The sequence below is a fragment of the Schistocerca cancellata genome, chromosome 9, assembly GCF_023864275.1.
Source record: "Schistocerca cancellata isolate TAMUIC-IGC-003103 chromosome 9, iqSchCanc2.1, whole genome shotgun sequence".
NCBI classification, from domain to species: Eukaryota; Metazoa; Arthropoda; class Insecta; order Orthoptera; family Acrididae; genus Schistocerca; species Schistocerca cancellata.
This window is the reverse complement of record NC_064634.1, coordinates 81,699,959-81,724,462: the sequence shown is the minus strand read 5'-3', so window position 1 is coordinate 81,724,462 and position 24,504 is coordinate 81,699,959. Positions and strand designations below refer to the sequence as shown.

At 44.1% G+C, this 24,504-nt stretch overlaps 1 protein-coding gene across 1 annotated transcript in view; it reads right to left on the bottom strand.

Moving 5' to 3' along the window:
* Positions 1-24,504, bottom strand: part of LOC126100659 (serine protease inhibitor I/II-like) — a 62,898-nt gene that overhangs the window by 23,085 nt on the left and 15,309 nt on the right. Inside the window, exon 2 of the mRNA XM_049911281.1 lies at positions 10,336-10,413. Coding sequence (XP_049767238.1) covers positions 10,336-10,413 — 78 coding nt within the window. The remainder of the gene's footprint in view (positions 1-10,335; positions 10,414-24,504) is intronic.

The window sequence follows — 24,504 nt, the reverse complement described above, 5'->3', positions numbered from 1 at the left end:
CAGAGCGATATGAATGGGAGCGTCATTGGTTATTTTACTGAAGATGGAAAGATTGTAATAGGGAATGCGGGTTGTTGACTTTGGTGTTTTTTTTGTGGTTCAACAGTCTTCTGACAGGTCTGATGCGGCCCGCCACAAATTCCTCTCCTGTGCTAACCTCTTCATCTCAGAGTAGCACTTGCAACCTACGTCCTCAATTATTTGCTTGACGTATTCCAATCTCTGTCTTCCTCTACAGTTTTTGCCCTCTACACTTCCATCCAGTACTATGGAAGATATTCTCTCATGTCTTAACAGATGTCCTATCCTTACCAGTGTTTTCCACATAATTCTTTCCTCTCCGAGTCTGCGCAGAACTTCCTCATTCCTTACCTTAGCAGTCGACCTAATTTTCAACATTCGTCTCTAGCACCACATCTCAAATGCTTTGATTCTCTTCTGTTCTGGTTTCCCCACAGTCCATGTTTCACTACCATACATTCCTGTACTCCAGACGTACGTTCTCAGAAATTTCTTCCTCAAATTAAGGCCTTTGTTTGATACTAGTAGACTTCTCTTGGCCAGTAAGTCCTTTTTGGCAGCGCTAGTCGGCTTTTGGTGTCCACCTTGCTCCGTCCGTCATTGGTTATTTTACTGCATAGGTAGTTGAATTGCTTAACTTCATCTACTTCGTGACCATCAATCATGATGTTAAGTTTCTCGCTGTTCTCATTTCTGCTGCTTCTCATTACTTTCGTCTTTCTTCGATTTACTCTAAATCCATATCCTGTACTCATTAGATTGTACATTCCGTTCAGCAGTTGATCTAATTCTTCTTCACTTTCTCTCAGGACTGCGATATCATCAGCGAATCGTTTATTGCTATTCTTTCACCTTGAACCTTTATTTAATTTCCATCACTGCTTCTTCCATGTACAGACGGAACAGTAGGGGTGACTGACTACATTCTTGTCTTACACCCCTTTTAATCCGAGCACTTCGTTCTTGGTCGTCCACACTTATTACTCCTCTTGGCTCTTGTGCATATTGTATATTACCCGTCTATGCCTATCGCTACCTCTATTCTTCTCAGGATTTCGAACATCTTGCACCATTTTACATTGTCGAAGGCTTTTTTCAGGTCGACAAATCCTATGAACGTGTCTTGATTTTTCTTTAGTCTTCCTTCCGCTATCAACCGCAACGTCAGAATTGCCTCTCTCTTGCCTTTACCTTTTATAAAGCCAAACTGATCGTCATCTAGCACATCCTCGGTTCTTCTGTATATTATACTAGTCAGCAACTTGGATGCATGAGCTGTTAAGGAGACTGCGCGATAATTCTCGCACTTGTCAGCTCTTGCAGTCTTCGGAACTGTGTGGATGGTATTTTTCCGAAAGTCAGATGGTATATGGCCTGATTTCGGTTTATTGGGAGAATTTGAGGAAAGTGTGGTTCATCTGTTTAAGGAGACCGCATATAGAACACTAGAGCGACCCATTGTGGGTTACTGCCCTAGTGTCCGGGGTCCTCACCAGGTGGGATATAGGAAAACATAGAAGCAATTCGGAGACAGGCTGCTATATTTGTTACCGGTAGGCTCGATCGACATGTAGGTACTACGGACATGCTTTGAAAACTGAAACAGGGATCTCTGGAGGGAAGGAAACGTTCTTTTTGAAGCTGACTTCAGAACGATCCTACTGCCACCAACTTACATTTCGCGTAAGAAGCACAAACATTAGATAAGGAAATTATGCCTTTTATGGAAGAATATAGGTAGTCGTTTTCCCCTCGCTCTGAGTGGAACAGTAAAGGAAATTACTAGTAATGGTACAACACATCCTCCGCCACACATCGTACGGTGGATTGCGGTGTACGTATATAGATGCAGATGTAGATGTAACAGCAATGATATAACGCGACTACTTGGGAACAGTGCAATATACAAAATCACTTGTCCCGATTGTGATAAGTTTTATATTGGTTACTCAGGCAGAGACGTAACAACTAGGTTGGCTGAATGAACGCAGCTGGAGGTCGCAGAACTATGTCTCCACATTTGCTAAGCATTTAATGGGGGCTACAGCTACCAGCCACTGTCTCAGGCCCTCCGCGTAACATGCAAAGGCCAAACAATTAGTCTGTTGGAAGCCCTGAAAATCAATAGACATGTGGTTCACAGTCCCGATTTAATATAATGGTCAAACGCAGCTCAGAACATAACCTCACATTTCTCCATTTATTCTCACATTGTCTGTTCCATTCTATTCCTCCATTTCTTCCTGTATTTGTGTATTTTGCTGTATTGTTTACATATTCTATATATATTTATCTTTTACTGTCCCTGTATCACATTCCAAATGCAATACTTCAAGCTATTTTTCTGTACGCTTGTGTTAATTTAACTTAAACTTTTATATAGGTTATTACGCTGTTTTACCGTATGTACATCCTCGTTTGCTTCTGTAGAGACCGACGACCTCAGCAGTTTGGTCCCATAGGCTCTTACCACAAATGTCCAAATTTTGCAACTGTTGTCCTCCTCCCTTTTACCTCATCCTCTCCCTGTCTCTCTCTCTCTCTCTCACACACACACACACACGAGAGAGAGAGAGAGAGACAGACAGACAGAGAGACAGAGAGAGAGGTAGAGAGAGAGAGAGAGATAAAACTGTTATTCGGGGTTTTGCGTTTTTTACGTAAACTTTTTCTGGTCTGTTCTTCGTTTATTTATTTTGTGTTTCGCTTCAACTTCTTCAATGACATTGCAATTGCATTGTCAAAGAGACAGTTACTCCTTGTTTCTACCCCTCGATGTGTAGCATCTTCTTCAATTATGCAGAGGGTTAGTAGATAGTATGCTGCTTTATAATTTATATATATTTATATTTACATAATATTTATATTTGTATATAAGCTTGTGGTTCATGGTGTGGGTTCCTGTAGTCATGTCCTAGTTCATGAACCACGGGCAACGTATGAGTGGCCAGGTAAGTGGTCCCGACAGCCGGGATACCGGTTACATTGGAATAAGGCTGGGCATCTCGGACATATTCTGAGTCGTGGTCACCTTTGTGCTCATACGGCAAAGACTACCAAATCCACCGGTTAGTCCCTCAGCCGTTAGGGGTAAAACCCAATGGGACTCGGGGCAAGTAAGGCTAGCAACCTGCTTCCCTGGTACTTTAAATATGATGCTGGCAATAATCAGAGCAAAATGCCTCGGACCTTTGGAGGTGACGGAGTCCCACCTCTAACTGACAAACCAGGGACTCCTAAGATACGACTTGGCAAACAAATGGTAATGAGATGGGAAGCTATTAATATCAATGGGGGCTACTCTGGGAAGAAGGTAGAGCTGGCAGAGGCTGCAAGTAAGATGGGGCTGGACGTTTTAGCTGTTAGTGACATTCGTGTAAGGGGTGAGAAAGAAGAGGAAGTGGGAGAATACAAGGTCTACCTGTCAGGAGTCAAAGCAGGAATAGCACAATGGGGTGTAGGGCTTTACATCAGGAAAGAAATGGAACCCAGCGTAGTTGCAATAAGGTATGTAAACGAACGACTGATGTGGATAGATTTGACAGTGTCTAGCAAGAAAATTACGATTGTGTCAGTATATTCGCATTGTGAAGGGACAGATCAAGATAAGATGGATAGTTTTTATGAGGCACTCAGTGATGTAGTTGTTAGAGTAAAGGACAAGGACAGTGTTCTGATCATGGGTGATTTTAACGCCAGGATTGGAAATCGAACAGAAGGGTATGAAAAGGTTATGGATAAATTTGGAGAGGATATGGAGGCTAACAGGAACAGGAAACAACTCTCGGATTTCTGTGCCAGTATGGGATTAGTAATCACAAACTCCTTTTTTAAACATAAGAACATTCACCGGTATACTTGGGAAAGCAGGGGAACCAGATCTGTCATTGACTATATAATAACAGATCAGGAATTCAGGAAGGCTGTGAGGGACACACGTGTATTCAGGGGATTCTTTGATGACACTGATCATTATTTAATCTGCAGTGAAATTGGGATTGTGAGGCCGAAAGTGCAGGAGGTCAGTTCCATATGTAGGAGGATAAGAATGGAGAAACTTCAGGATAAGGAAATCAGGCACAAGTACATAACAGCGATCCCAGAAAGGTACCAGTTAGTTGAATGTAGTCAATTACAGTCATTGGAAAAGGAATGGACAAGGTACAGGGACACAGTACTAGAAGTGGCTAAAGAATGTCTTGGAACAGTAGTGTGTAAAAGTAGGATGAAGCAAACAGCTTGGTGGGATGATACAGTCAAGGCAGCCTGTAAAAGGAAAAAGAAGGCGTATCAAAAATGGCTACATACCAGAACCCAGGTAGACAGAGAAAGTTATGTTGAAGAAAGAAACAAAGCCGAACAGATAATTGCAGCATCGAAGAAGAAATCGTGGGAAGACTTTGGAAACAGGTTGGAGACTATGGGTCAAGCTGCTGGAAAACCATTCTGGAGTGTAATTAGCAGTCTTCGAAAGGGAGGTAAGAAGGAAATGACAAGTATTTTGGACAGGTCAGGAAAACTGCTGGTGAATCCTGTGGATGCCTTGGGCAGATGGAGGGAATATTTTGAAGAGTTGCTCAATGTAGGTGAAAATGCGACAGTAATGTTTCAGATTTCGAGGTAGAATGGGATGGGAATGATGATGGAAATAGGATCACATTTGAGGAAGTGGAAAAAATGGTCAATAGATTGCAGTGCAATAAAGCGGCTGGGGTGGATGAAATTAAATCGGAACTCATAAAATACAGTGGGACGTCAGGTCTTAAATGGCTACACAGGATAATTGAAATGGCCTGGGAGTCGGGACAGGTTCCATCAGACTGGACAAAGCAGTAATCACACCAATCTTTGAACATGGAAACAGAAAAGATTGTATCAACTACAGAGGTATCTCTTTAATCAGCGTTGTGGGTAAAATCTTCTCAGGTATTGTTGAAAGGAAAGTGCGAGTATTAGTTGAGGACCAATTGGATGAAAATCAGTGTGGGTTTAGGCCTCTTAGAGGTTGTCAGGACCAGATCTTTAGCTTACGGCAAATAATGGAGAAGTGTTATGAGTGGAACAGGGAATTGTATCTATGATTTATAGATCTAGAAAAGGCATATGACCGGGTTCCTAGGAGGAAGTTATTGTCTGTTCTACTAGATTATGGAATAGGAAGCAAAATTTTGCAAGCAATTAAAGGTCTTTACATAGATAGTCAGGCAGCAGTTAGAGTTGATGGTAAATTGAGTTCATGGTTCAGAGTAGTTTCAGGGGTAAGACAAGGCTGCAACCTGTCTCCACTGTTGTTCATATTATTTATGGATCATATGTTGAAAACAATAGACTGGCTGGGCGAGATTAAGATATGTGAACACAAAATAAGCAGTCTTGCATATGCGGATGACTTAGTTGTGATGGCAGATTCGATTGAAAGTTTGCAAAGTAATATTTCAGAGCTAGATCAGAAATGTAAGGACTATGGTAGGAAGATTAGCATCTCCAAAATGAAAGTAATGTCAGTGGGAAAGAAATATAAACGGATTGAGTGCCAAATAGGAGGAACAAAGTTAGAACAGGTGGACGGTTTCAAGTACTTAGGATGCATATTCTCACAGGATGGCAACATAGTGAAAGAACTGGAAGCGAGGTGTAGCAAAGCTAATTCAGTGAGCGCTCAGCTACGATCTACTCCCTTCTGCAAGAAGGAAGTCAGTACCAAGACTAAGTTATCTGTGCAGCGTTCAATCTTTCGACCAACTTTGTTGTATGGGAGCGAAAGCTGGGTGGATTCAGGTTACCTTATCAACAAGGTTGAGGTTACGGATATGAAAGTAGCTAGGAGGATTGCAGGTACTAGTGGATGGGAACAATGGCAGGAGGGTGCCCACAATGAAGAAATCAAAGAAAAACTGGGAATGAACTCTATAGATGTAGCAGTCAGGGCGAACAGGCTTAGATGGTGGGGTCATGTTACACGCATGGGAGAAGCAAGGTTACCCGAGAGACTCATGGATTCAGCAGTAGAGGGTAGGAGGAGTCGGGGCAGACCGAGGAGAAGGTACCTGGATTCGGTTAAGAATGATTTTGAAGTAATAAGTTTAACATCAGAAGAGGCACCAGTGTTAACACTGAACAGGGGATCATGGAGGAACTGTATAAGGGAGGCTATGCTCCAGACTGAACTCTGAAAGGCATAATCAGTCTTAAATGATGATGATGATGATGATGATGATGATGATGATATAAGCTTATTTCGGTTTTATTGTTCATTTAGTATATCGTCGAGATAATCTTTGGAGTGTATTTATATTGCAAATTCCTCCAAAATACATACCAATAAACTACAATATCTGATAAAATAAATGAGCTACAAAAAATAATAACATAAAATCAGCCTTCATGACAACCAATAATATTATCGCAACGCTACGTTCAAGCAAACCTACACTGCCGAAAGACTGTAAGTTACAAAATTAACTGCAATAACTGCACAAAATTTTATATGGCTTAGGCAGGAACACATTTTATCGTCAGATTCAAAGAACACTTGAGAGAAACAAGTGACAACCAATACACCTTCTTTACACGCCTCAAAAATGAAAAATACGAAGTTGACAACGTTGAAAACGCAGTACAAATCCTGCACAAAATCACAAAAGGTCCAATTATAAATTTTTTCGGGGAATTTGAAATATATTTACACACTAAATGTTATCCGACGATATACTAACTTACAAACCATTTAAAAGCACATACAGTTTTTAAAAAATTATTGAAGTTTTATATCGGGTTAATGGATAACCATAACACCAGAGATTAAATAAAACATCAGTAACGGTTCCATAGATATGCGACCCGCAACAACATAAACATCTTTGAATATACAACTAGCTGTCAAACTTTAATTTCTACGATTGTCAAAGTACAGATAAACCATACTCATATTATGAAAAAAATTTCAAAATATTACTAAAAAATATTAGATCGAACAACTACGGACAGCAAAAATAGTTTATTCAAAGTTGATCTGCGGGCCAGAGTGGCCGTGCGCTTCTAGGCGCTACGGCCTGGAACCGAGCGGCCGCTACGGTCGCAGGTTCGAATCCTGCCTCGGGCATGGATGTGTGTGATGTCCTTAGGTTAGTTAGGTTTAATTAGTTCTATGTTCTAGGCGACTGATGACCTCAGAAGTTAAGTCGCATAGTGCTCAGAGCCATTTGAGCCAAAGTTGATCTACGTCCGTTTACAACGTCAGGCCATGACACAACATTCAATATACACTCAAGCGCCAAAGGAACTAGTGCAGGCATGGGTATTCAAATACAGAGAAACGTAAACAGGGAGAATACGGCGCTGCAGTCGACAACGCTTATATAAGAAAAGTGTCTGCTGCAGTTGTTAGATCGGTTACTGCGGCTACAACGGCAGATTATCAAGATTTTAGAGAGTTTGAAAGTGGTGTTATAGTCGGAGCACAAGTGACGGGACACAGCATCTCTAAGGTAGCGATGAAGTGGGGATTTTCTCGTACGGCCATTTCACGAGGCTACCGTGAATGTCAGGAATCCGCTAAAACATCAGTCTCCGACATCGCTGCGTCCGGATAAAGATCCTGCAAGAACCGGACCAACGACGGCCGAAAAGAATAGTTCAACGTGACAGAAGTGCATCCCTTCCGCAAACTGCTGTAGATTTGAATGCTTGGCCATCAAGAATAGTGTGTGTACGAACCATTCAAATATATATAATCGATATCGGATTGCGGAGCCGAAGGCCCACTCAGGTAAGCCGGCCGGAGTGGCCGAGCGGTTCTAGGCGCTGCAGTCTGGACCGCGCGACCGCTACGGTCGCCGGTTCGAATCCTGCCTCGGGCATGGATGTGTGTGTTGTCCTTAGGTTAGTTAGGTTTAAGTAGTTCTAAGTTCTAGGGGACTGATGACCTCAGAAGTTAAGTCCCATAGTGCTCAGAGCCATTTGAACCACTCAGGTAACATTGATGACTGCACAACGCAAAGCCTTATGCCTCGCCTGGTCCCGTCTAAACGACATTGGACTGCTGATGACTGGAAACACGTTGCCTGGCCGGACGAGTCCCTTTTCATATTGTATCGAACGGATGGACGTGTACGGGTATGGAGAAAAACTCATAAATCCATGGACCCCCCAATGTCACCAGGGGACTGTTCAAGCTGGCGGAGGCTATGTAATGGTGTGGGGAGTGTGCAGTTGGAGTGATGTGGGACCCATAATACGTCTGGATACGATTCTGACAGGTGACACGTACGTTTGCGTCTTGTCTGTCTACCTGCATCCATTCATGTCCGTAGGTGAATTCCGACGGACTTGGGCAATTCCAGCAGACAATTCTACAATCCGCACATCCATAATGGCTACAGAGTGGCTCCAGGAACACTCTTCTGAGTTTAAACACTTCCGCTGGCCACCGAACTCACCAGACATGAACATTATTGAGCCTATCTGGGATGCCTCTCAACGTGCTGTTCAGAAGATATCTCCACCCTCTCGTACTCTCACGGACGGACAGCCCTGCAGGATTCATGGTGTCAATTCCCTCCAGCTCTACTTCAGACATTAGTCGAATCCATGCCACGTCGTGTTAAGGCACTTTTGTTTGCTCTCGTGTGCCCTGCACCATATTGGGCAGGTCTAACCGTGTCTTTGGCTCTTCAGTGTAAAAAAACCTTGATAAGTTATGTAAAATATAAATAAATACGATTTCTATTCTTGAGTTTCTCCCGGCGTATTTGATAATCAAAATATCCACGGGTGTGCTGCCGGTCTATAGTGTCCAACGGGCACAATATTTCGGCGATCATACATGTCGCCATCATCAGTTGAACTGACGGACTGAGCTCCTGTGAACGTGCCGGCACGGAGATCCGTACGCTATGGCTGCTCAGAGGGAACTGGGTTCGGTCGCGGTGGCGGCAGATTTAAATACCCTCCGCCCGCGGCGCGCTCCCTCCGCCGTCCGCGCCCCGCGCCACGGTCGCGCGGTGGAACAGATTGCGACTGCGTCTGAGATGACGTCGGTGTGATGGCTCTGCCCGCCGTGGTCGTCACAACTATACGTTTGCTCGATTTACTCTTGATTAACCCAATCGCTGGTTCCCAAGCCTTGCTAAGATTATAGCCACAGTCACGGTTTATGAGGTCGTCATTGGTGCGAATTTCGATGGCCTCTCTAACAACGCTGTCCCAGTATCTCGACGTCTGTACCAGAATCCTCGTGCGGTCATACTCCATGGCGTGATTTTCCGACAAACAATGTTCAGCGACCGCCGACTTGCTCGGATACATCAGTCTGGTGTTCACGGCATCGATCCTCGACGGTACGCATCGTCTGACCAATATACGACTTGCCACATTGACACGGAATCTGGTACACGCCGGCCTTCCTCAAACCGAGGTCATCTTTGGCGCTCCCCACCAGTGCACGAGTTTTATTTGGAGGACAAAACACAGTTCCGACCTGGTGTTTCTTCAGAATGCGGGCGATTTTCCCCGAGAGTGCGCCTTTGTATGGAATAAATGCAGTGCCTACTTCCTCCCTCGTGACTTCATCCATCTCAACAGGTTGTGCTGCAGTGGTTGGGCGGAGAGCACGTTGAATCAGCCACTCTGAGTACCATTTTTTCGAAATACAGTTCTCAGGTGTTCCAATTCCCGGGGTAGACTCTCTGCGTCAGAGATAGTGCGCGCCCTATGTACTAGAGTTTTAAGTACCCCGTTCCTCTGCGAAGGGTGGTGGCAGCCGTCTGCGTGCAAATACAGATCAGTGTGCGTTGTCTTCCGATACACCCCATGACCTAGGGTGCCGTCAGCCCTTCTCTTGACCAAGACGTCAAGGAAAGGTAATGTACCCTCCGTTTCAGTCTCCATAGTGAGACTGAAACGGAGCTCAGTCCGTCAGTTCACCTGATGATGGCGACATGTATGATCGCCGAAATATTGTGCCCGTTGGACACTATAGACCGGCAGCACACCCGTGGATATTTTGATTATAAATAAGATTGTTTGCACATGTATTGATGAAGGCAATAAAGCTGCAATTGTCTTATGTACAAAAATAAAAATCAGACAGCATACTATTTACTAATTCTAAGTATAATGTCCTACTGTGACATAACATTTGCTGCAGGTCCCAGAATAAAGAAAATCTCTTTCAGTGTTACTCAGCAGCATTGTACGTCTTTGACCACGATAGTTAGTATGATGATGAACCTGTAAGTCAAGAACCGGTTAATGAGATGATATAATTTTGTAGAACATCCACAATGCTGTGCTTTTCATTCATAGCTGCCTCACCCGGACAGACCCACACTCCAGTCGCGGAACACGTGCACACTTTGCAGCTTTCCCGCTTAGTTTCGCCAGCCGTGCACTCTGGAACAGATCAAAATTGGGCTCGTTATGACATTGTGAATACAGTCAACACTAATGTAGACTCTGAATTTAGTGTTCGTATTATTCAGTAATGTTCAGATGTTGAAGCATAAACAAGAAATGGTAGGATGTTCAGCAAAGCTGAAGAGTTAGATACGAGGGTACACCTTAATCACAAAAGTTCTATGCATCCACTGAGAGGAGATGAAGAACATGCCATAAAAACAAAAATAGCTAAAAAAGTGATATTGCTTCTACAGATCTTACGTTAAATGGTTCCCAAGGATGTCAAACAAGTGAAAAATATGAAACATATTTTCATTTAAATGTTAATACTAAATCTGTCAAAAAAGTCATGCAAACTTATATTTGTACACTCAAATGCATAAGATAATTTTTAATCTATTATAGCTACGCATCTGCAAACATCAAATAGTTTACGGAACGTTTTATACATATCACATAATTGCACTGATAATTGTAGATTTTATATACTACACACATCATTAAATGTTATTAATAATGTACATATTAATAACAAGACAGTCACCTGTATGCAGAGTTGGAAACATGTGATTAGCTAATTTCTGAAAGCGATCACAGGTATTTTTGAAAAAAAAAAAGTGACAGAGCTGGAAGGTCTCTTTCACAGGAGAAAAGAATCGAAGGGGCATCACTGACAAAGAGATACACATATGTAAAGTGGTTCTAGAGCGCATTTGGTAGTCGGTTCCATACCTGACAACTGTACAGATATACGAGGTGCATTCAAGTTCTAAGGCCTCCGATTTTTTTTCTAATTAACTACTCACCCGAAATCGATGAAACTGGCGTTACTTTTCGACGTAATCGCCCTGCAGACGTACACATTTTTCACAACGCTGACGCCATGATTCTATGGCAGCGGCGAAGGCTTCTTTAGGAGTCTGTTTTGACCACTGGAAAATCGCTGAGGCAATAGCAGCACGGCTGGTGAATGTGCGGCCACGGAGAGTGTCTCTCATTGTTGGAAAAAGCCAAAAGTCACTAGGAGCCAGGTCAGGTGAGTAGGGAGCGTGAGGAATCACTTCAAAGTTGTTATCACGAAGAAACTGTTGCGTAACGTTAGCTCGATGTGCGGGTGCGTTGTCTTGGTGAAACAGCACACGCGCAGCCCTTCCCAGACGTTTTTGTTGCAGTGCAGGAAGGAATTTGTTCTTCAAAACATTTTCGTAGGATGCACCTGTTACCGTAGTGCCCTTTGGAACGCAATGGGTAAGGATTACGCCCTCGCTGTCCCAGAACATGGACACCATCATTTTTTCAGCACTGGCGGTTACCCGAAATTTTTTTGGTGGCGGTGAATCTGTGTGCTTCCTTTGAGCTGACTGGCACTTCGTTTCTGGATTGAAAAATGGCATCCACGTCTCATCCATTGTCACAACCGACGAAAAGGAAGTCCCATTCATGCTGTCGTTGCGCGTCAACATTGCTTGGCAACATGCCACACGGGCAGCCGTGTGGTCGTCCGTCAGCATTCGTGGCACCCACCTGGATGACACTTTTCGCATTTTCAGGTCGTCATGCAGGATTGTGTGCACAGAACCCACAGAAATGCCAACTCTGAAGGCGATCTGTTCAACAGTCATTCGGCGATCCCCCAAAACAATTCTCTCCACTTTCTCGATCATGTCGTCAGACCGGCTTGTGCGAGCCCGAGGTTGTTTCGGTTTGTTGTCACACGATGTTCTACCTTCATTAAACTGTCGCACCCATGAACGCACTTTCGACACATCCATAACTCCATCACCACATGTCTCCTTCGACTGTCGATGAATTTCAATTGGTTTCACACCACGCAAATTCAGAAAACGAATGATTGCACACCGTTCAAGTAAGGAAAACGTCGCCATTTTAAGTATTTAAAACAGTTATCATTCTCGCCGGTGGCGGTAAAATTCCATCTGCCGTACGGTGCTGCCATCTCTGGGACGTATTGACAATGAATGCGGCCTCATTTTAAAACAATGCGCATGTTTCTATCTCTTTCCAGTCCGGAGAAAAAAAATCGGAGGCCTTAGAACTTGAATGCACCTCGTACCCGTCGCCCGACAGGACGACCGACCGACGATCAACCAAGGTGGTCCGCACTCAAGTCATATGTTTCAGCAACCTCGGGTGAGTCACGGCTGGCCGGACCTCACTGCAGCCGCGCCCCGACAACTTCTGCCGCGTCCTAAGTCAAACACTGCCAGGTCCGAACTGCACTGATAGCACCTCCCAACTCACTGCAGATCCGAACTAACCCCGAACACCACGACAACCAGCAAGTAATAGCAGTCAGCAATGGTAATACGCCAGGGCTTATATCGATAAGCGCCGCTGCTGCCGCTCACGTGCAGGCAAGGAGACAACTCAGTGACGCCAGTAATTGAAATAATGTAACGAGGTGGCAGTACCGTAAAAACAGGATGTCAAGTGAGATATGGCACGTTCCACGCACGCTCAATACATGGACTCTTGATGCTGTGCTTCATGGTGGCACGCCCGGACTAAAACTGGAGACTGGTACGTTACCTATACAACGCAGCTGTAACTGTACACGCTAAAAAGCCGAAATAAAGAGGATTGATCCAACGAAACTTACAGCATTATTGTTCTTCTTTTGCTCGTCAGTCCGAAGACTGGTTTGATGCAGCTCTCCTCTCTATCCTGAGCAAGCCTCTTCATCTCCAAATAACTACTGCAACCTACATAATTTTTTATTAATTATTAGTAAAAGAAATTGTGACAGAGGTGGAATTTTGTTTACTATAGTCGGTGGCTTCTTCTGTGCAAGCTGGAACAACACATTACCAGATGTCTGACCAAGAGATCATTTGCTCCAAGCCTCCACTACCCAATTTGCTGTGAAATGACAACTCTTGAGGCCACTGTGAGCTCTGCAAAACATCATTTGCATTAGTTTTGAACTTAAGAACTTTTAGCAAAATAAGAATTCTCTGTCTCGAATTGACAGTATTTTTATTGGCACTGTTTTCAGTGCCTTAGGCACCGTCATCATCAGATGCAAACTGAGTCTACTGCTTACGATATTTGCTGGCAGTAAGAAAAAGGGATTGGCTTATAGAACACATTCTGGGACATCAAGGAATTGTCATTTTAGTAATGGAGGGTAGTCTGTGGGGCAAAAATTGTATAGTGAAACCTAGGCATGAATATAAGATTCAGATGGGTGTAGTTTTCAGTAGTGATTGAGACGTGAAGAGGCTTGCTCAGAATAGACTAGCGCTGAGAGCTGCACCATACAGTTTGGTACGCGGACTGCAACAACAACAACATACGAGTGTTAGTGTCCACTTGGTACTGCATATGACACATGATTATGGAGGCCAAGACGAAACCATAGTGAAGCTATAGTGCACATGAGACGTCCATCATTGCCTGAGTGGGACTCAATAACCAGTGAAAATATCATTTTCTAAGACTCTACGATAAGATGCGTTTTGAGTTCACCATGATTTTCGAGTGAATAATTTTCGTAAAATGTAGTGAAAATTAATAATTATATTTCATTGTGCGCAGTAATGGAGGTGTATTACTGTATTGCATAACGACCCATCTGAGGAAGTTTTGATTTGACTCTATTCTTCCCATTTTTTGCACTGTGGTGTTATGCGCTTAACCGTGATTAACACCGTAGTCCAGTGTCCAGGTGTCCAGACTGTTTCAATTTTCGTTTTCGGTTTTTTTAAGGCATGTTAAGTAACTTCGGTATTACTACATTGGAGTGTTACAGAGCGGTTAATCTTCGCTATATATATATATATATATATATATATATATATATATATATATATGCCCGTGATTAATGTAGCAAATTTCATGATGCTGCTGTTATACACTCCTGGAAATTGAAATAAGAACACCGTGAATTCATTGTCCCAGGAAGGGGAAACTTTATTGACACATTCCTGGGGTCAGATACATCACATGATCACACTGACAGAACCACAGGCACATAGACACAGGCAACAGAGCACGCACAATGTCGGCACTAGTACAGTATATATCCACCTTTCGCAGCAATGCAGGCTGCTACTCTCCCATGGAGACGATCGTAGAGATGCTGGATGTAGTCCTGTGGAACGGCTTGCCATGCCATTTCCACCTGGCGCCTCAGTTGGACCAGCGTTCGTGCTGGACGTGCAGACCGCGTGAGACGACGCTTCATCCAGGCCCAAACATGCTCAATGGGGGACAGATCCGGAGATCTTGCTGGCCAGGGTAGTTGACTTACACCTTCTAGAGCACGTTGGGTGGCACGGAATACATGCGGACGTGCATTGTCCTGTTGGAACAGCAAGTTCCCTTGCCGGTCTAGGAATGGTAGAACGATGGGTTCGATGACGGTTTGGATGTACCGTGCACTATTCAGTGTCCCCTCGACGATCACCAGTGGTGTACGGCCAGTGTAGGAGATCGCTCCCCACACCATGATGCCGGGTGTTGGCCCTGTGTGCCTCAGTCGTATGCAGTCCTGATTGTGGCGCTCACCTGCACGGCGCCAAACACGCATACGACCATCATTGGCACCAAGGCAGAAGCGACTCTCATCGCTGAAGACGACACGTCTCCATTCGTCCCTCCATTCACGCCTGTCGCGACACCACTGGAGGCGGGCTGCACGATGTTGGGGCCTGAGCGGAAGACGGCCTAACGGTGTGCGGGACCATAGCCCGGCTTCATGGAGACGGTTGCGAAAGGTCCTCGCCGATACCCCAGGAGCAACAGTGTTCCTAATTTGCTGGGAAGTGGCGGTGCGGTCCCCTACGGCACTGCGTAGGATCCTACGGTCTTGGCGTGCATCCGTGCGTCGCTGCGGTCCGGTCCCAGGTCGACGGGCACGTGCACCTTCCGCCGACCACTGGCGACAACATCGATGTACTGTGATGACCTCACGCCCCACGTGTTGAGCAATTCGGCGGTACGTCCACCCGGCCTCCCGCATGCCCACTATACGCCCTCGCTCAAAGTCCGTCAACTGCACATACGGTTCACGTCCACGCTGTCGCGGCATGCTACCAGTGTTAAAGACTGCGATGGAGCTCCGTATGCCACGGCAAACTGGCTGACACTGACGGCGGCGGTGCACAAATGCTGCGCAGCTAGCGCCATTCGACGGCCAACACCGCGGTTCCTGGTGTGTCCGCTGTGCCGTGCGTGTGATCATTGCTTGTACAGCCCTCTCGCAGTGTCCGGAGCAAGTATGGTGGGTCTGACACACCGGTGTCAATGTGTTCTTTTTTCCATTTCCTGGAGTGTATATAGCGAAGTTACAACGCCAGGAAACTGTAGCGAAAAACAGCAAGACCTGCAGGGGATCGACGCTTGGTGCAGGATACATAAATCATAAGCAACATTTATGACATGCAGAGAGAATGGTACGTAATTAGTACAGCGCAATACTGGGCCAGAACATTGGTATGTGCTCAGCGCAGGTGATCCCACGATCAACAAGATGCTGCTTCATATCAAAACAACAATGGACATCACCGCCATCATCATCCACACACACACACACACACACTTGCACCCGGCGAACGACTACCTGACAGGAGGCCCTAGTCCTACGATATCATCATCATCACCTTTTTCTCACAGGAAGCGACCGCATCAAGGTGTTATTAGGCATAGCTTGTAAATTATCAGTTTGTTACTTTTAGATAATTTTACTAACTTTTGATTGTTTGTGTTTGTGCGTAGAGAAAAAACGCTTGATGATGAGTCAAACACGTCCAAAATGCGTACCAAGGTATTAAATTAAAAAAATAAATAAATATCGTGACTCATAGCAAAACAAAACAAGTAGTTCATCTGTAATTGTTCTTCCCATCATTCATGAACGAAATGGGAAACGTTCCTGAAGTACTCTCTCCCATGCAACATAAAGTGGCTTGTGAAGTATAGACGATGATATAGATGCCGTTTCTCTGCGTCATCATACACTGGACTGTTGATTTTGTTATGATCCATCAAGAACTCTCTGATACCTCGACATATTTTTGATCCTTAGCTTTTCCAGGGACATTTGAGAGGTGGAACCTCACTCTCCCACTTTAGACAAACTGTCAGACAGATTAATATTCGTATTTTAGGTCATGACCTCCGTGTTCCCCAGTAATACAGTTAGGTTGTGTGGCTTACGACTTTTTACATGAGGAAATTGTAGGCAGAATGATCATATAACTGCATGTGTAACCTGTAGAGAACTTGTAACGGAGGGGCCATTGTGAAGGTGATGGAGAACAGGGAGAAAGATGGATTGGGCCATAAATGTTGTGTCCAGCGACCTGGCTGTGTAAAGTGATTCCGGGAACCAGCGCTCTGTGAATTGTACCCGCACAGTGACTTTAGGTCATGGCACTCCACTCTTCCCACTTAGGGCCAGAGCAGGAGGGTGGCAGTTCACAAAACATTTTACCTGGGCCAAATGACAGTCTGTAGCGGAAGCGGCCAGTTGGCAGAAAGTGAGTGGAGAAAGCCATTTAAGAGAGACTGCTGTAACGTGATCTTTTGTGCAAACAGTGGGAGTGTCATAAAACTACAAGCATTCTCATGTTAGAAGCTGGAATGATATGAACAGAGTGGCTGGTGTATGTGTTTAATGGAGGCAAGACTGTAACTCCCTTGGCGCCAGAAAGTCGCCAGTTTCTTTTAGCGAGCGGCAAAAACGTATATTTCACGGGTGTGACTGTCTGGAAAGCTGAATAGTCTTCTTTCAGAAATTGGAAATGGTTGGCCTTGAAAGATTAGATCCCTCCATAAATGAGGGACTGTGGTCCCGTCTAGGTAGACGTTTATTGTCAAAACATAGCCATACTTAACTGAGAGAACGACGCCTCCCTAGTCTAAAATCTTCTTTTTTCAGACAAGAGAGATTTTGAGTCGCTGATTGGCGTCTCTCAGGATATGCAAAATAGAAGCTTGCTCACCCATTGCGGGAGCTCCGCTGCTGTGTCCGGATTGGCTACCAGGCTAGCAGAACAGTCAAGAAGGGAGACTCAATGAGTAGAGGATAGTTCGATTGGTTTGTACAACGTGGGGGCGGCTTTTTCTGCTAATTCAGCTCCCGCAACGAGACTTGTTGGAAAGTGATTGTGATTCTTTGCCTTCTTCATCTTCTGATCCTCACCTGGTGGAGAACTTCAGGTCTTTCCCAAGAGGGGGAGACTTGTGGTCTGCAACTTTGCGGCTCCTCCCGTCGGAGGTTCGAGTCCTCCCTCGGGCATGGGTGTGTGTGTTGTTCTTCGCATAAGCTAGTTTAAGTCTTGCTAGCGAGATGAAGGCAGAGCTCACCATCTGCAACTTCGTCGACAGGACCGACTGCGAACCTTTGGTACAGAGCCGACTGGAGGGTCTGAATCAGAGGCTCAGATGGTTCAGCGGTTTAGGCTGCAGATTCCTCGTCTTGCGCCATAGGGTGGTGGGGTTTCGGGTTCCGCTAAATAGTTAGGTGCCCACTAGAGATGGGGGATCCGCTCTTGAACTAATTCATAGAGTTCAATCTTTCAAAGGAGTGAACAATCAGTGATTCAGAAAAAAAGAACGGTAGCTCCAAACGTTTCCCACGGCAGAGAGAGAGAGAGAGAGAGAGAGAGAGAGAGAGAGAGAGAGACGGAGCATATCAGCAGCGCCTCTACTGGTCAGAGGACAGTGCACGCCACACAACACAGCCAGCGCCGGCCTCTGCCCTGCTTCTACCTTGGCTGCCTGCATTGTGCAGTGCCCCATTGGATTTTGTGTTTCACATATGCCGTGCCGTCTCTGTGCGTCGTCTGCCGCCTGCAGTGTCTGGCGCAGCGTAACTTCGCATCGCTCTCTGTAGGCGATCGTTTCAGTCGCACGTCCTGCCCTCTGGGCAGTTGATGCGAGCAACAGGACAGAGAGCCACCTAGCGGATAACATAGGAACTACTTGCAAAAACCCGCTCGCAAGGGAACGAACTATTTGTCTCGGAGCGGGTGAGTTCACCGCTACCCCCACCCTCGGAACTCGCCCGCTCAACGCTCGCCCCACCGTCTCGACTCTAGCCAGAGCGTTGAGCAAAGCTACTCAGGTGTCACGGCTGGTCTCTGCGGTCTCAGCTCACGCAGTAATACAGCTCGCGGCTCGACCTACTCGACTCAGCGCCTCTGCATCGGAGTCCGTCTCTACTGGATATTGTTCTTCGTAGTAATACCGCTCTGTATATTACATTATTATGTTATGTATACATCAATTGTTTTTATTTTATTTTTATTTATTTAAATTGATTAGATTAGGTTCCTGATGACTCCTCTTACTATAGGATTTTTATTATGGACACTCGAATTTACGCTTTAATTACGAGCGAACCGATAAACGTATCGCAAAATGTGATACACCAATATTTTCCTTGTTTTATTCTGCGTAAGGCTATATGCAGCACTTTCGTTTTACAGTCAAATTTATATATTTTTTTATTCTGGTACGGATTTTGCGATTTTAGGCGTCTTCGGAAGGAAACGTTCACTTTAAAAATATATGGCTTGCGATGTATTTGTATGAGGTCAATGAAATTTTAATACATTATAGCCAAATATATTGTTAATGTAAATCTCAAGTTACAACATTTTCCGATCACCCACAAAACCACGATAGTGCAAAATAAATCAATAATCAAAAACTTTGTCATATCGTGGAAATTTCAATAAACAATACAAAATTCTTACTCATTATCTGTGTTACTTCAAAATAGGATCAAATTACAGGTATAGTACTGGAATAAACCAAGTTTAAAGGGCAATGTGCCTTCCATTTATTTTCTATTGTAAATGAGTGGTGAGTCATGAAAAAGAGCTAATTCATTTCAGGGAGTGAACAGTTCTGATCCAATCTCTGAAAAGAACAGTTTTGCCCATCTCTAGTGCCCACTACACAGGAGGCGGCTACACGGGTAGCAGGGGCTGTGTGGCGTGGACTGGTTGGTTTTCTAGGTTAGACAGTCTCAAAGGGTATAGGGCAAAGAAACGGCGAGAATCGACCAAGCAACAGTCGGTATTGTAGTTGTAAATTGTCGTAGCTGTATTGGAAAAGTACCAGAGCTTCAAGCGCTGATAGGAAGCACTGAAACTGAAATCGTTATAGGAACAGAAAGCTGGGTAAAGCCGGAGATAAATTCTGCCGAAATTTTTACAGAGGCGCAAGCCGTCTTCAGAAAGGATAGATTAAATAAAGTAGGTGGTGGCGTGTTTGTGTCTGTTGGTAGTAGTTTATCTTGTAGTGAAGTTGAAGTAGATAGTTCTGCAAGTTACTGTGGGTAGAGGTTGTACTCAACAGCCGTACCAAAATAATAATTGGCTCCTTCTACCGATCCCCTCGACTCAGATGATATAATAGCTGAACGCTTCAAAGAAAACTTGAATCTCATTACAAATAAGTACCCCACTCATACAGTTATAATTGGTGGAGGCTGCAATCTACCCTCGATTTGTTGGCGAAAATTCATTTTCAAAGCCGGAGGTAGACAGAAAACATCTTCCGAAATTGTACTAAATGCTTTCTCTGAGAATTACTTTGAACAATTAGTTGATGAGCCTGCACGAATTGCAAATGGTTGCGGAAACACGGTTGACCTCTTAGCCACAAATAATCCTGAAGTAACAGAGAGCGTCATGACGGATACAGTGATTAGTGAATACAAGGTGAATAGCGAGGCTCTAAACCATATCAATCAAAACCACTAAAATAAACGCAAAATATACCTACTTAAAACAGCAGATAAAAATTCGCTTGATGCCTTCCTAAGAGAGAGTCTCCATTCCTTCCAAGCTAATTATGTAAGTGTAGACTAGATATGGCTCAAATTCAAAGATACAGTATCGACAGCAATAGATAGATTCATACCGCATAAGTTAATAAGAGACGGGACTGACCCACCGTGGTACACAAAACACGTCAGAACACTGTTTCAGAAGCAACGAAAAAAGCGTGCCAAATTCAGAAGAACGCAAAATCCCCAAGACTGTCTAAGTTTCACGGAAGCTCGAAATTTAGTGCGTACGTCAATGTGAGATGCTTTTAATAGTTTCCACAATGAAACATTGTCTCAAAATATGGTAGAAAACCCAAAGAGATTCAGGTCGTACGTAAAGTACTTATTGGATCGTAACAAACACGGAATCAGAAAATATCGTTCTTGTGCAACACAGCTAGCTCTTTATTCCCATGAAGTACTGAGTGCTGTCGACAAGGGATCTCAGATCGATTCCATATTCCTAGATTTCCAGAAGGCTTTTGATACCGTTCCTCACAAGCGACTCTTAATCAAATTGTGTGCATATGGAGTATCGTCTCAGTTGTGTGACTGGATTCGTGATTTCCTCTCAGAGATAGTTCGTAGTGATAGACTGTAAATCATCGAGTAGAACAAAAGTGATATATGGCGTTGCGCAAGGTAGTGTCATAGACCGGCCCTCTGCTGTTCCTGATTTATATAAATGATCTAGGTGATAATCTGAGCAGCCCACTTAGATTGTTTGCAGATGACGCTGTAATTTACCGTCTAGTAAAATCATCAGACGATCAATTCCGATTATAAAGTGATCTAGAGAGAATTTCTGTATGGTGCGAAAAGTGGCAATTAGCACTAAACAAAGAAAAGTGCGAGGTCATCCTCATGGGTACTAAAAGAAAACCGATAAATTTTGGGTATACGATAAATCGCACAAATCTAAGGGCTGTCAGTTCGACTAAATACCTAGGAATTACAATTACGAGCAACTTAAATTGCGGGGAAGGCGAAACAAAGACTGCCCTTTGTTGGCAGAACACTTAGAAGATGCGACAGACCCACTATAGAGACAGCCTACATTACACTTGTCCGTTCTCTGCTAGGATATTGCTGTGCGGTATGGGATCCTTACCAGGTAGGATTGACGGAGGATATCGAAAAAGTGCAAAGAAGGGCATCTCGTTTCGTGTTATCGAGCAATAGGGGTGAGAGTTTCACTGATATGATACGCGGGTTGGGGTGGCAGTCACTGAAACAAAGGCGGTTTTCTTTGCGGCGAGATCTATTTACGAAATTTTCATCACCAACTTTCTCTTCCGAATGCGAAAATATATTGTTGACACCCACCTACGTAGGGAGAAATGATCATCATAATAAAATAAGAGAAATCAGAGCTCGAACGGAAAGATTTAGGTGTTCCTTTTTCCCACGCGCCATTCGAGAGTGGAGTGGTAGAGAAGTAGTACGAAAATGGTTTCATGAACCCTCTCCCAGGCACTTAAGTGCGAATTGCAGAGTAACCATGTACATGTAGATGTAGTGTGTGAGTCTAGGGATCGATGACCTCAGCAGTTTGGTCCCTTAGGAATTCACACACAGTTGAACAGTTGAACAGTCTGCAACTTGTGGTGGACTAAGAGCCAGAGGCAGTTTCCAACTGTACCGAAATTAGAACTGCATGTCATCTCTGATATATTGTGTGTCATGAGGGTGAACTTATTCGACCTGATAAGTCATCTGAAGTTTGACAATGCGAGCATGCGCTGTCGTGCCTGTGAGTCAAATTGTTCGGCCAGGCCAGTGAATGGGTGCGCCACACACTAAAACCTGCCGGGATCTCAGGACTCTTGAGAGGGAAGTTTCCCGCATTCTAATAATCAGACCGCCAGTCCGCGTAGTTTGCAAGTTTTCGTGGACGCGTCAGAATATTACAGCAGCCGCAGTGCGCCGCTCATTCCCACAACGCGCTGCTTTCTGCTGCCGTCTGAATCAGGGTGAAGTATTGCTGCACCTTCGTAGAGTTGTTAAGGGGCTCCGGAAAGGCTCAAAATCATGAAAAGTTCAATTTTTACTTTTTTGCGTTTTCTGAATCTGCAGACTATTACCTTTTAATAGGTATATAATTTATTCAATTCCGAAGACTACAACTATTTTTAAATTTTTTTTGAAATGTGTTCTACATGGGCGTGACCCACTGTGGCGCTGTTAAACTGCTGTCAAATGGTGTTATTATTAACGTCCGTGTTCATCAGGTACATTTTAGTGATGTGAGATAAAGTATGTGTTGTGGCTAACCTGTGATGGTTCAATATATATCGCTGGTGTGACTGTCGATTGTTTCATGTTTATTTACTCTGTCGTTATCTCGAAAATATTCGTAATTAATTCTGTTTCTTGAGTCTCTGTTTTGTTGAAGTATAATAATGAGTAAAAGTAAAGTTGCTGTTGCGACTTTCAATGATGGCAACATTGTAAGGTGCAAGGTATTTAGAAATATGGGAATGAAGATAGGTTCTAACATGGTACGAGCGATGCTTGCTTTAGACAAGGAACGCCTTCGGGCTGCAGACAGGGCTGTAAAGAGTCTAGAAATACAAGCAAGAGTAAACAGGAGGAGGAACAAGAGGGAGCTGGAGGAGGAGTTTGCAGAGGATGAAGATAATCCATCCTATGGACCTGGAATGCACTAAAAAGTTAATCCAATCTTTGTCGCTCGATTCCCAAAACTTTTATTTTCTCATACTAATTACATGTTTTCTAAGGATCTTCCAAACATATTTGTTTCAAACTTTCAGTAAATGTTACACAGTACCTTCTGCAAAATTTAACACAGCCTTTTTTCAAAAAACTGTATATTTTTGAATATATAAATAAAAAATTTCAAAAAAATGTTGTGAATTTTCATTACAATTGAAAGAAAATCATCTTTAGTAACTGAACTAAAATTTTGTAAAATCCCTGTGTTAAGTTGTAGCCCATATTCCAATAAATAATCTGTAAAAAGTTCAACTTCCTACCTCAAATACTTTGTGAGGAAAGATGTAATTTATAAGCGTTATTTTAACATTGCAAGTATAGGGCGTTCCGGAGCCCCTTAAATGATATTCACAGCTCCCTGTTCTCCGTGACCCACAGTTCGTGACGCACTTGGTCGTAGCTGATTCCATTTGAAGGGAGTTGGACCTCACAGTGGATTCATGTAAACGAAGTCAGATTGCATTGTAAGAGGGATTAATTCAGGGGAGAATTTGTATAGTTATCATCTCAATAAATGGTTTCCCAATCAAACACTATTCCTTTTTTCCGATTTATGTTTGGCATTTCTTTAGTAAATCCGATGGCGTTGGCGCGGTGGTAGCACAGGTTCCCGTCGGATCACGGTAGTCTTAACTGTCGGGCTGGGCTAGCACTGGGATGGGCGAGCATCCGGTCTGCCGAGCGCTGTTCGCAAGTGGGGTGCACTCAGCCCTTGTGAGGCAAACTGAGGAGCTACTTGGTTGAGAAGTAGCGGCTCTGGTCTCGTAAACCGACATACGGCCAGGAGAATGGTGTGCTGACCACATGCCACTCCATATCTGCATCCAGTGACGCCAGTTGGCCGAGGATTTTTTTAACAAACAGAACACAGCATGTTGTTATCAATGGAGAGACGTCTACAGACGTTAAAGTAACCTCTGGCGTGCCACAGGGGGGTGTTATGGGACCATTGCTTTTCACAATATATATAAATATCAGAGTCCCTCGCTTTTCGGGGATTATGCTGTAGTATACAGAGAAGTTGCAGCATTAGAAAATTGCAGCGAAATGCAGGAAGATCTGCAGCGGATAGGCACTTGGTGCAGGGAGTGGCAACTGACCCCTAACATAGACAAATGTAATGTATTGCGAATACATAGAAAGAAGGATCCTTTATTGTATGATTGTATGATAGCGGAACAAACACTGGTAGCAGTTACTTCTGTAAAATATCTGGGAGTATGCGTGCGGAACGATTTGAAGTGGAATGATCATATAAAATTAATTGTTGGTAAGGCGGGTACCAGGTTGAGATTCATTGGGAGAGTCCTTAGAAAATGTTGTCCTTTAACAAAGGAGGTGGCTTACAAAACACTCGTTCGACCTATACTTGAGTATTGCGCATCAGTGTGGGATCCGTACCAGATCGAGTTGACGGAGGAGATAGAGAAGATCCAAAGAAGAGCGGCGCGTTTCGTCACAGGGTTATTTGGTAACCGTGATAGCGTTACGGAGATGTTTAACAAACTCAGGTGGCAGACTCTGCAAGAGAGGCGCTCTGC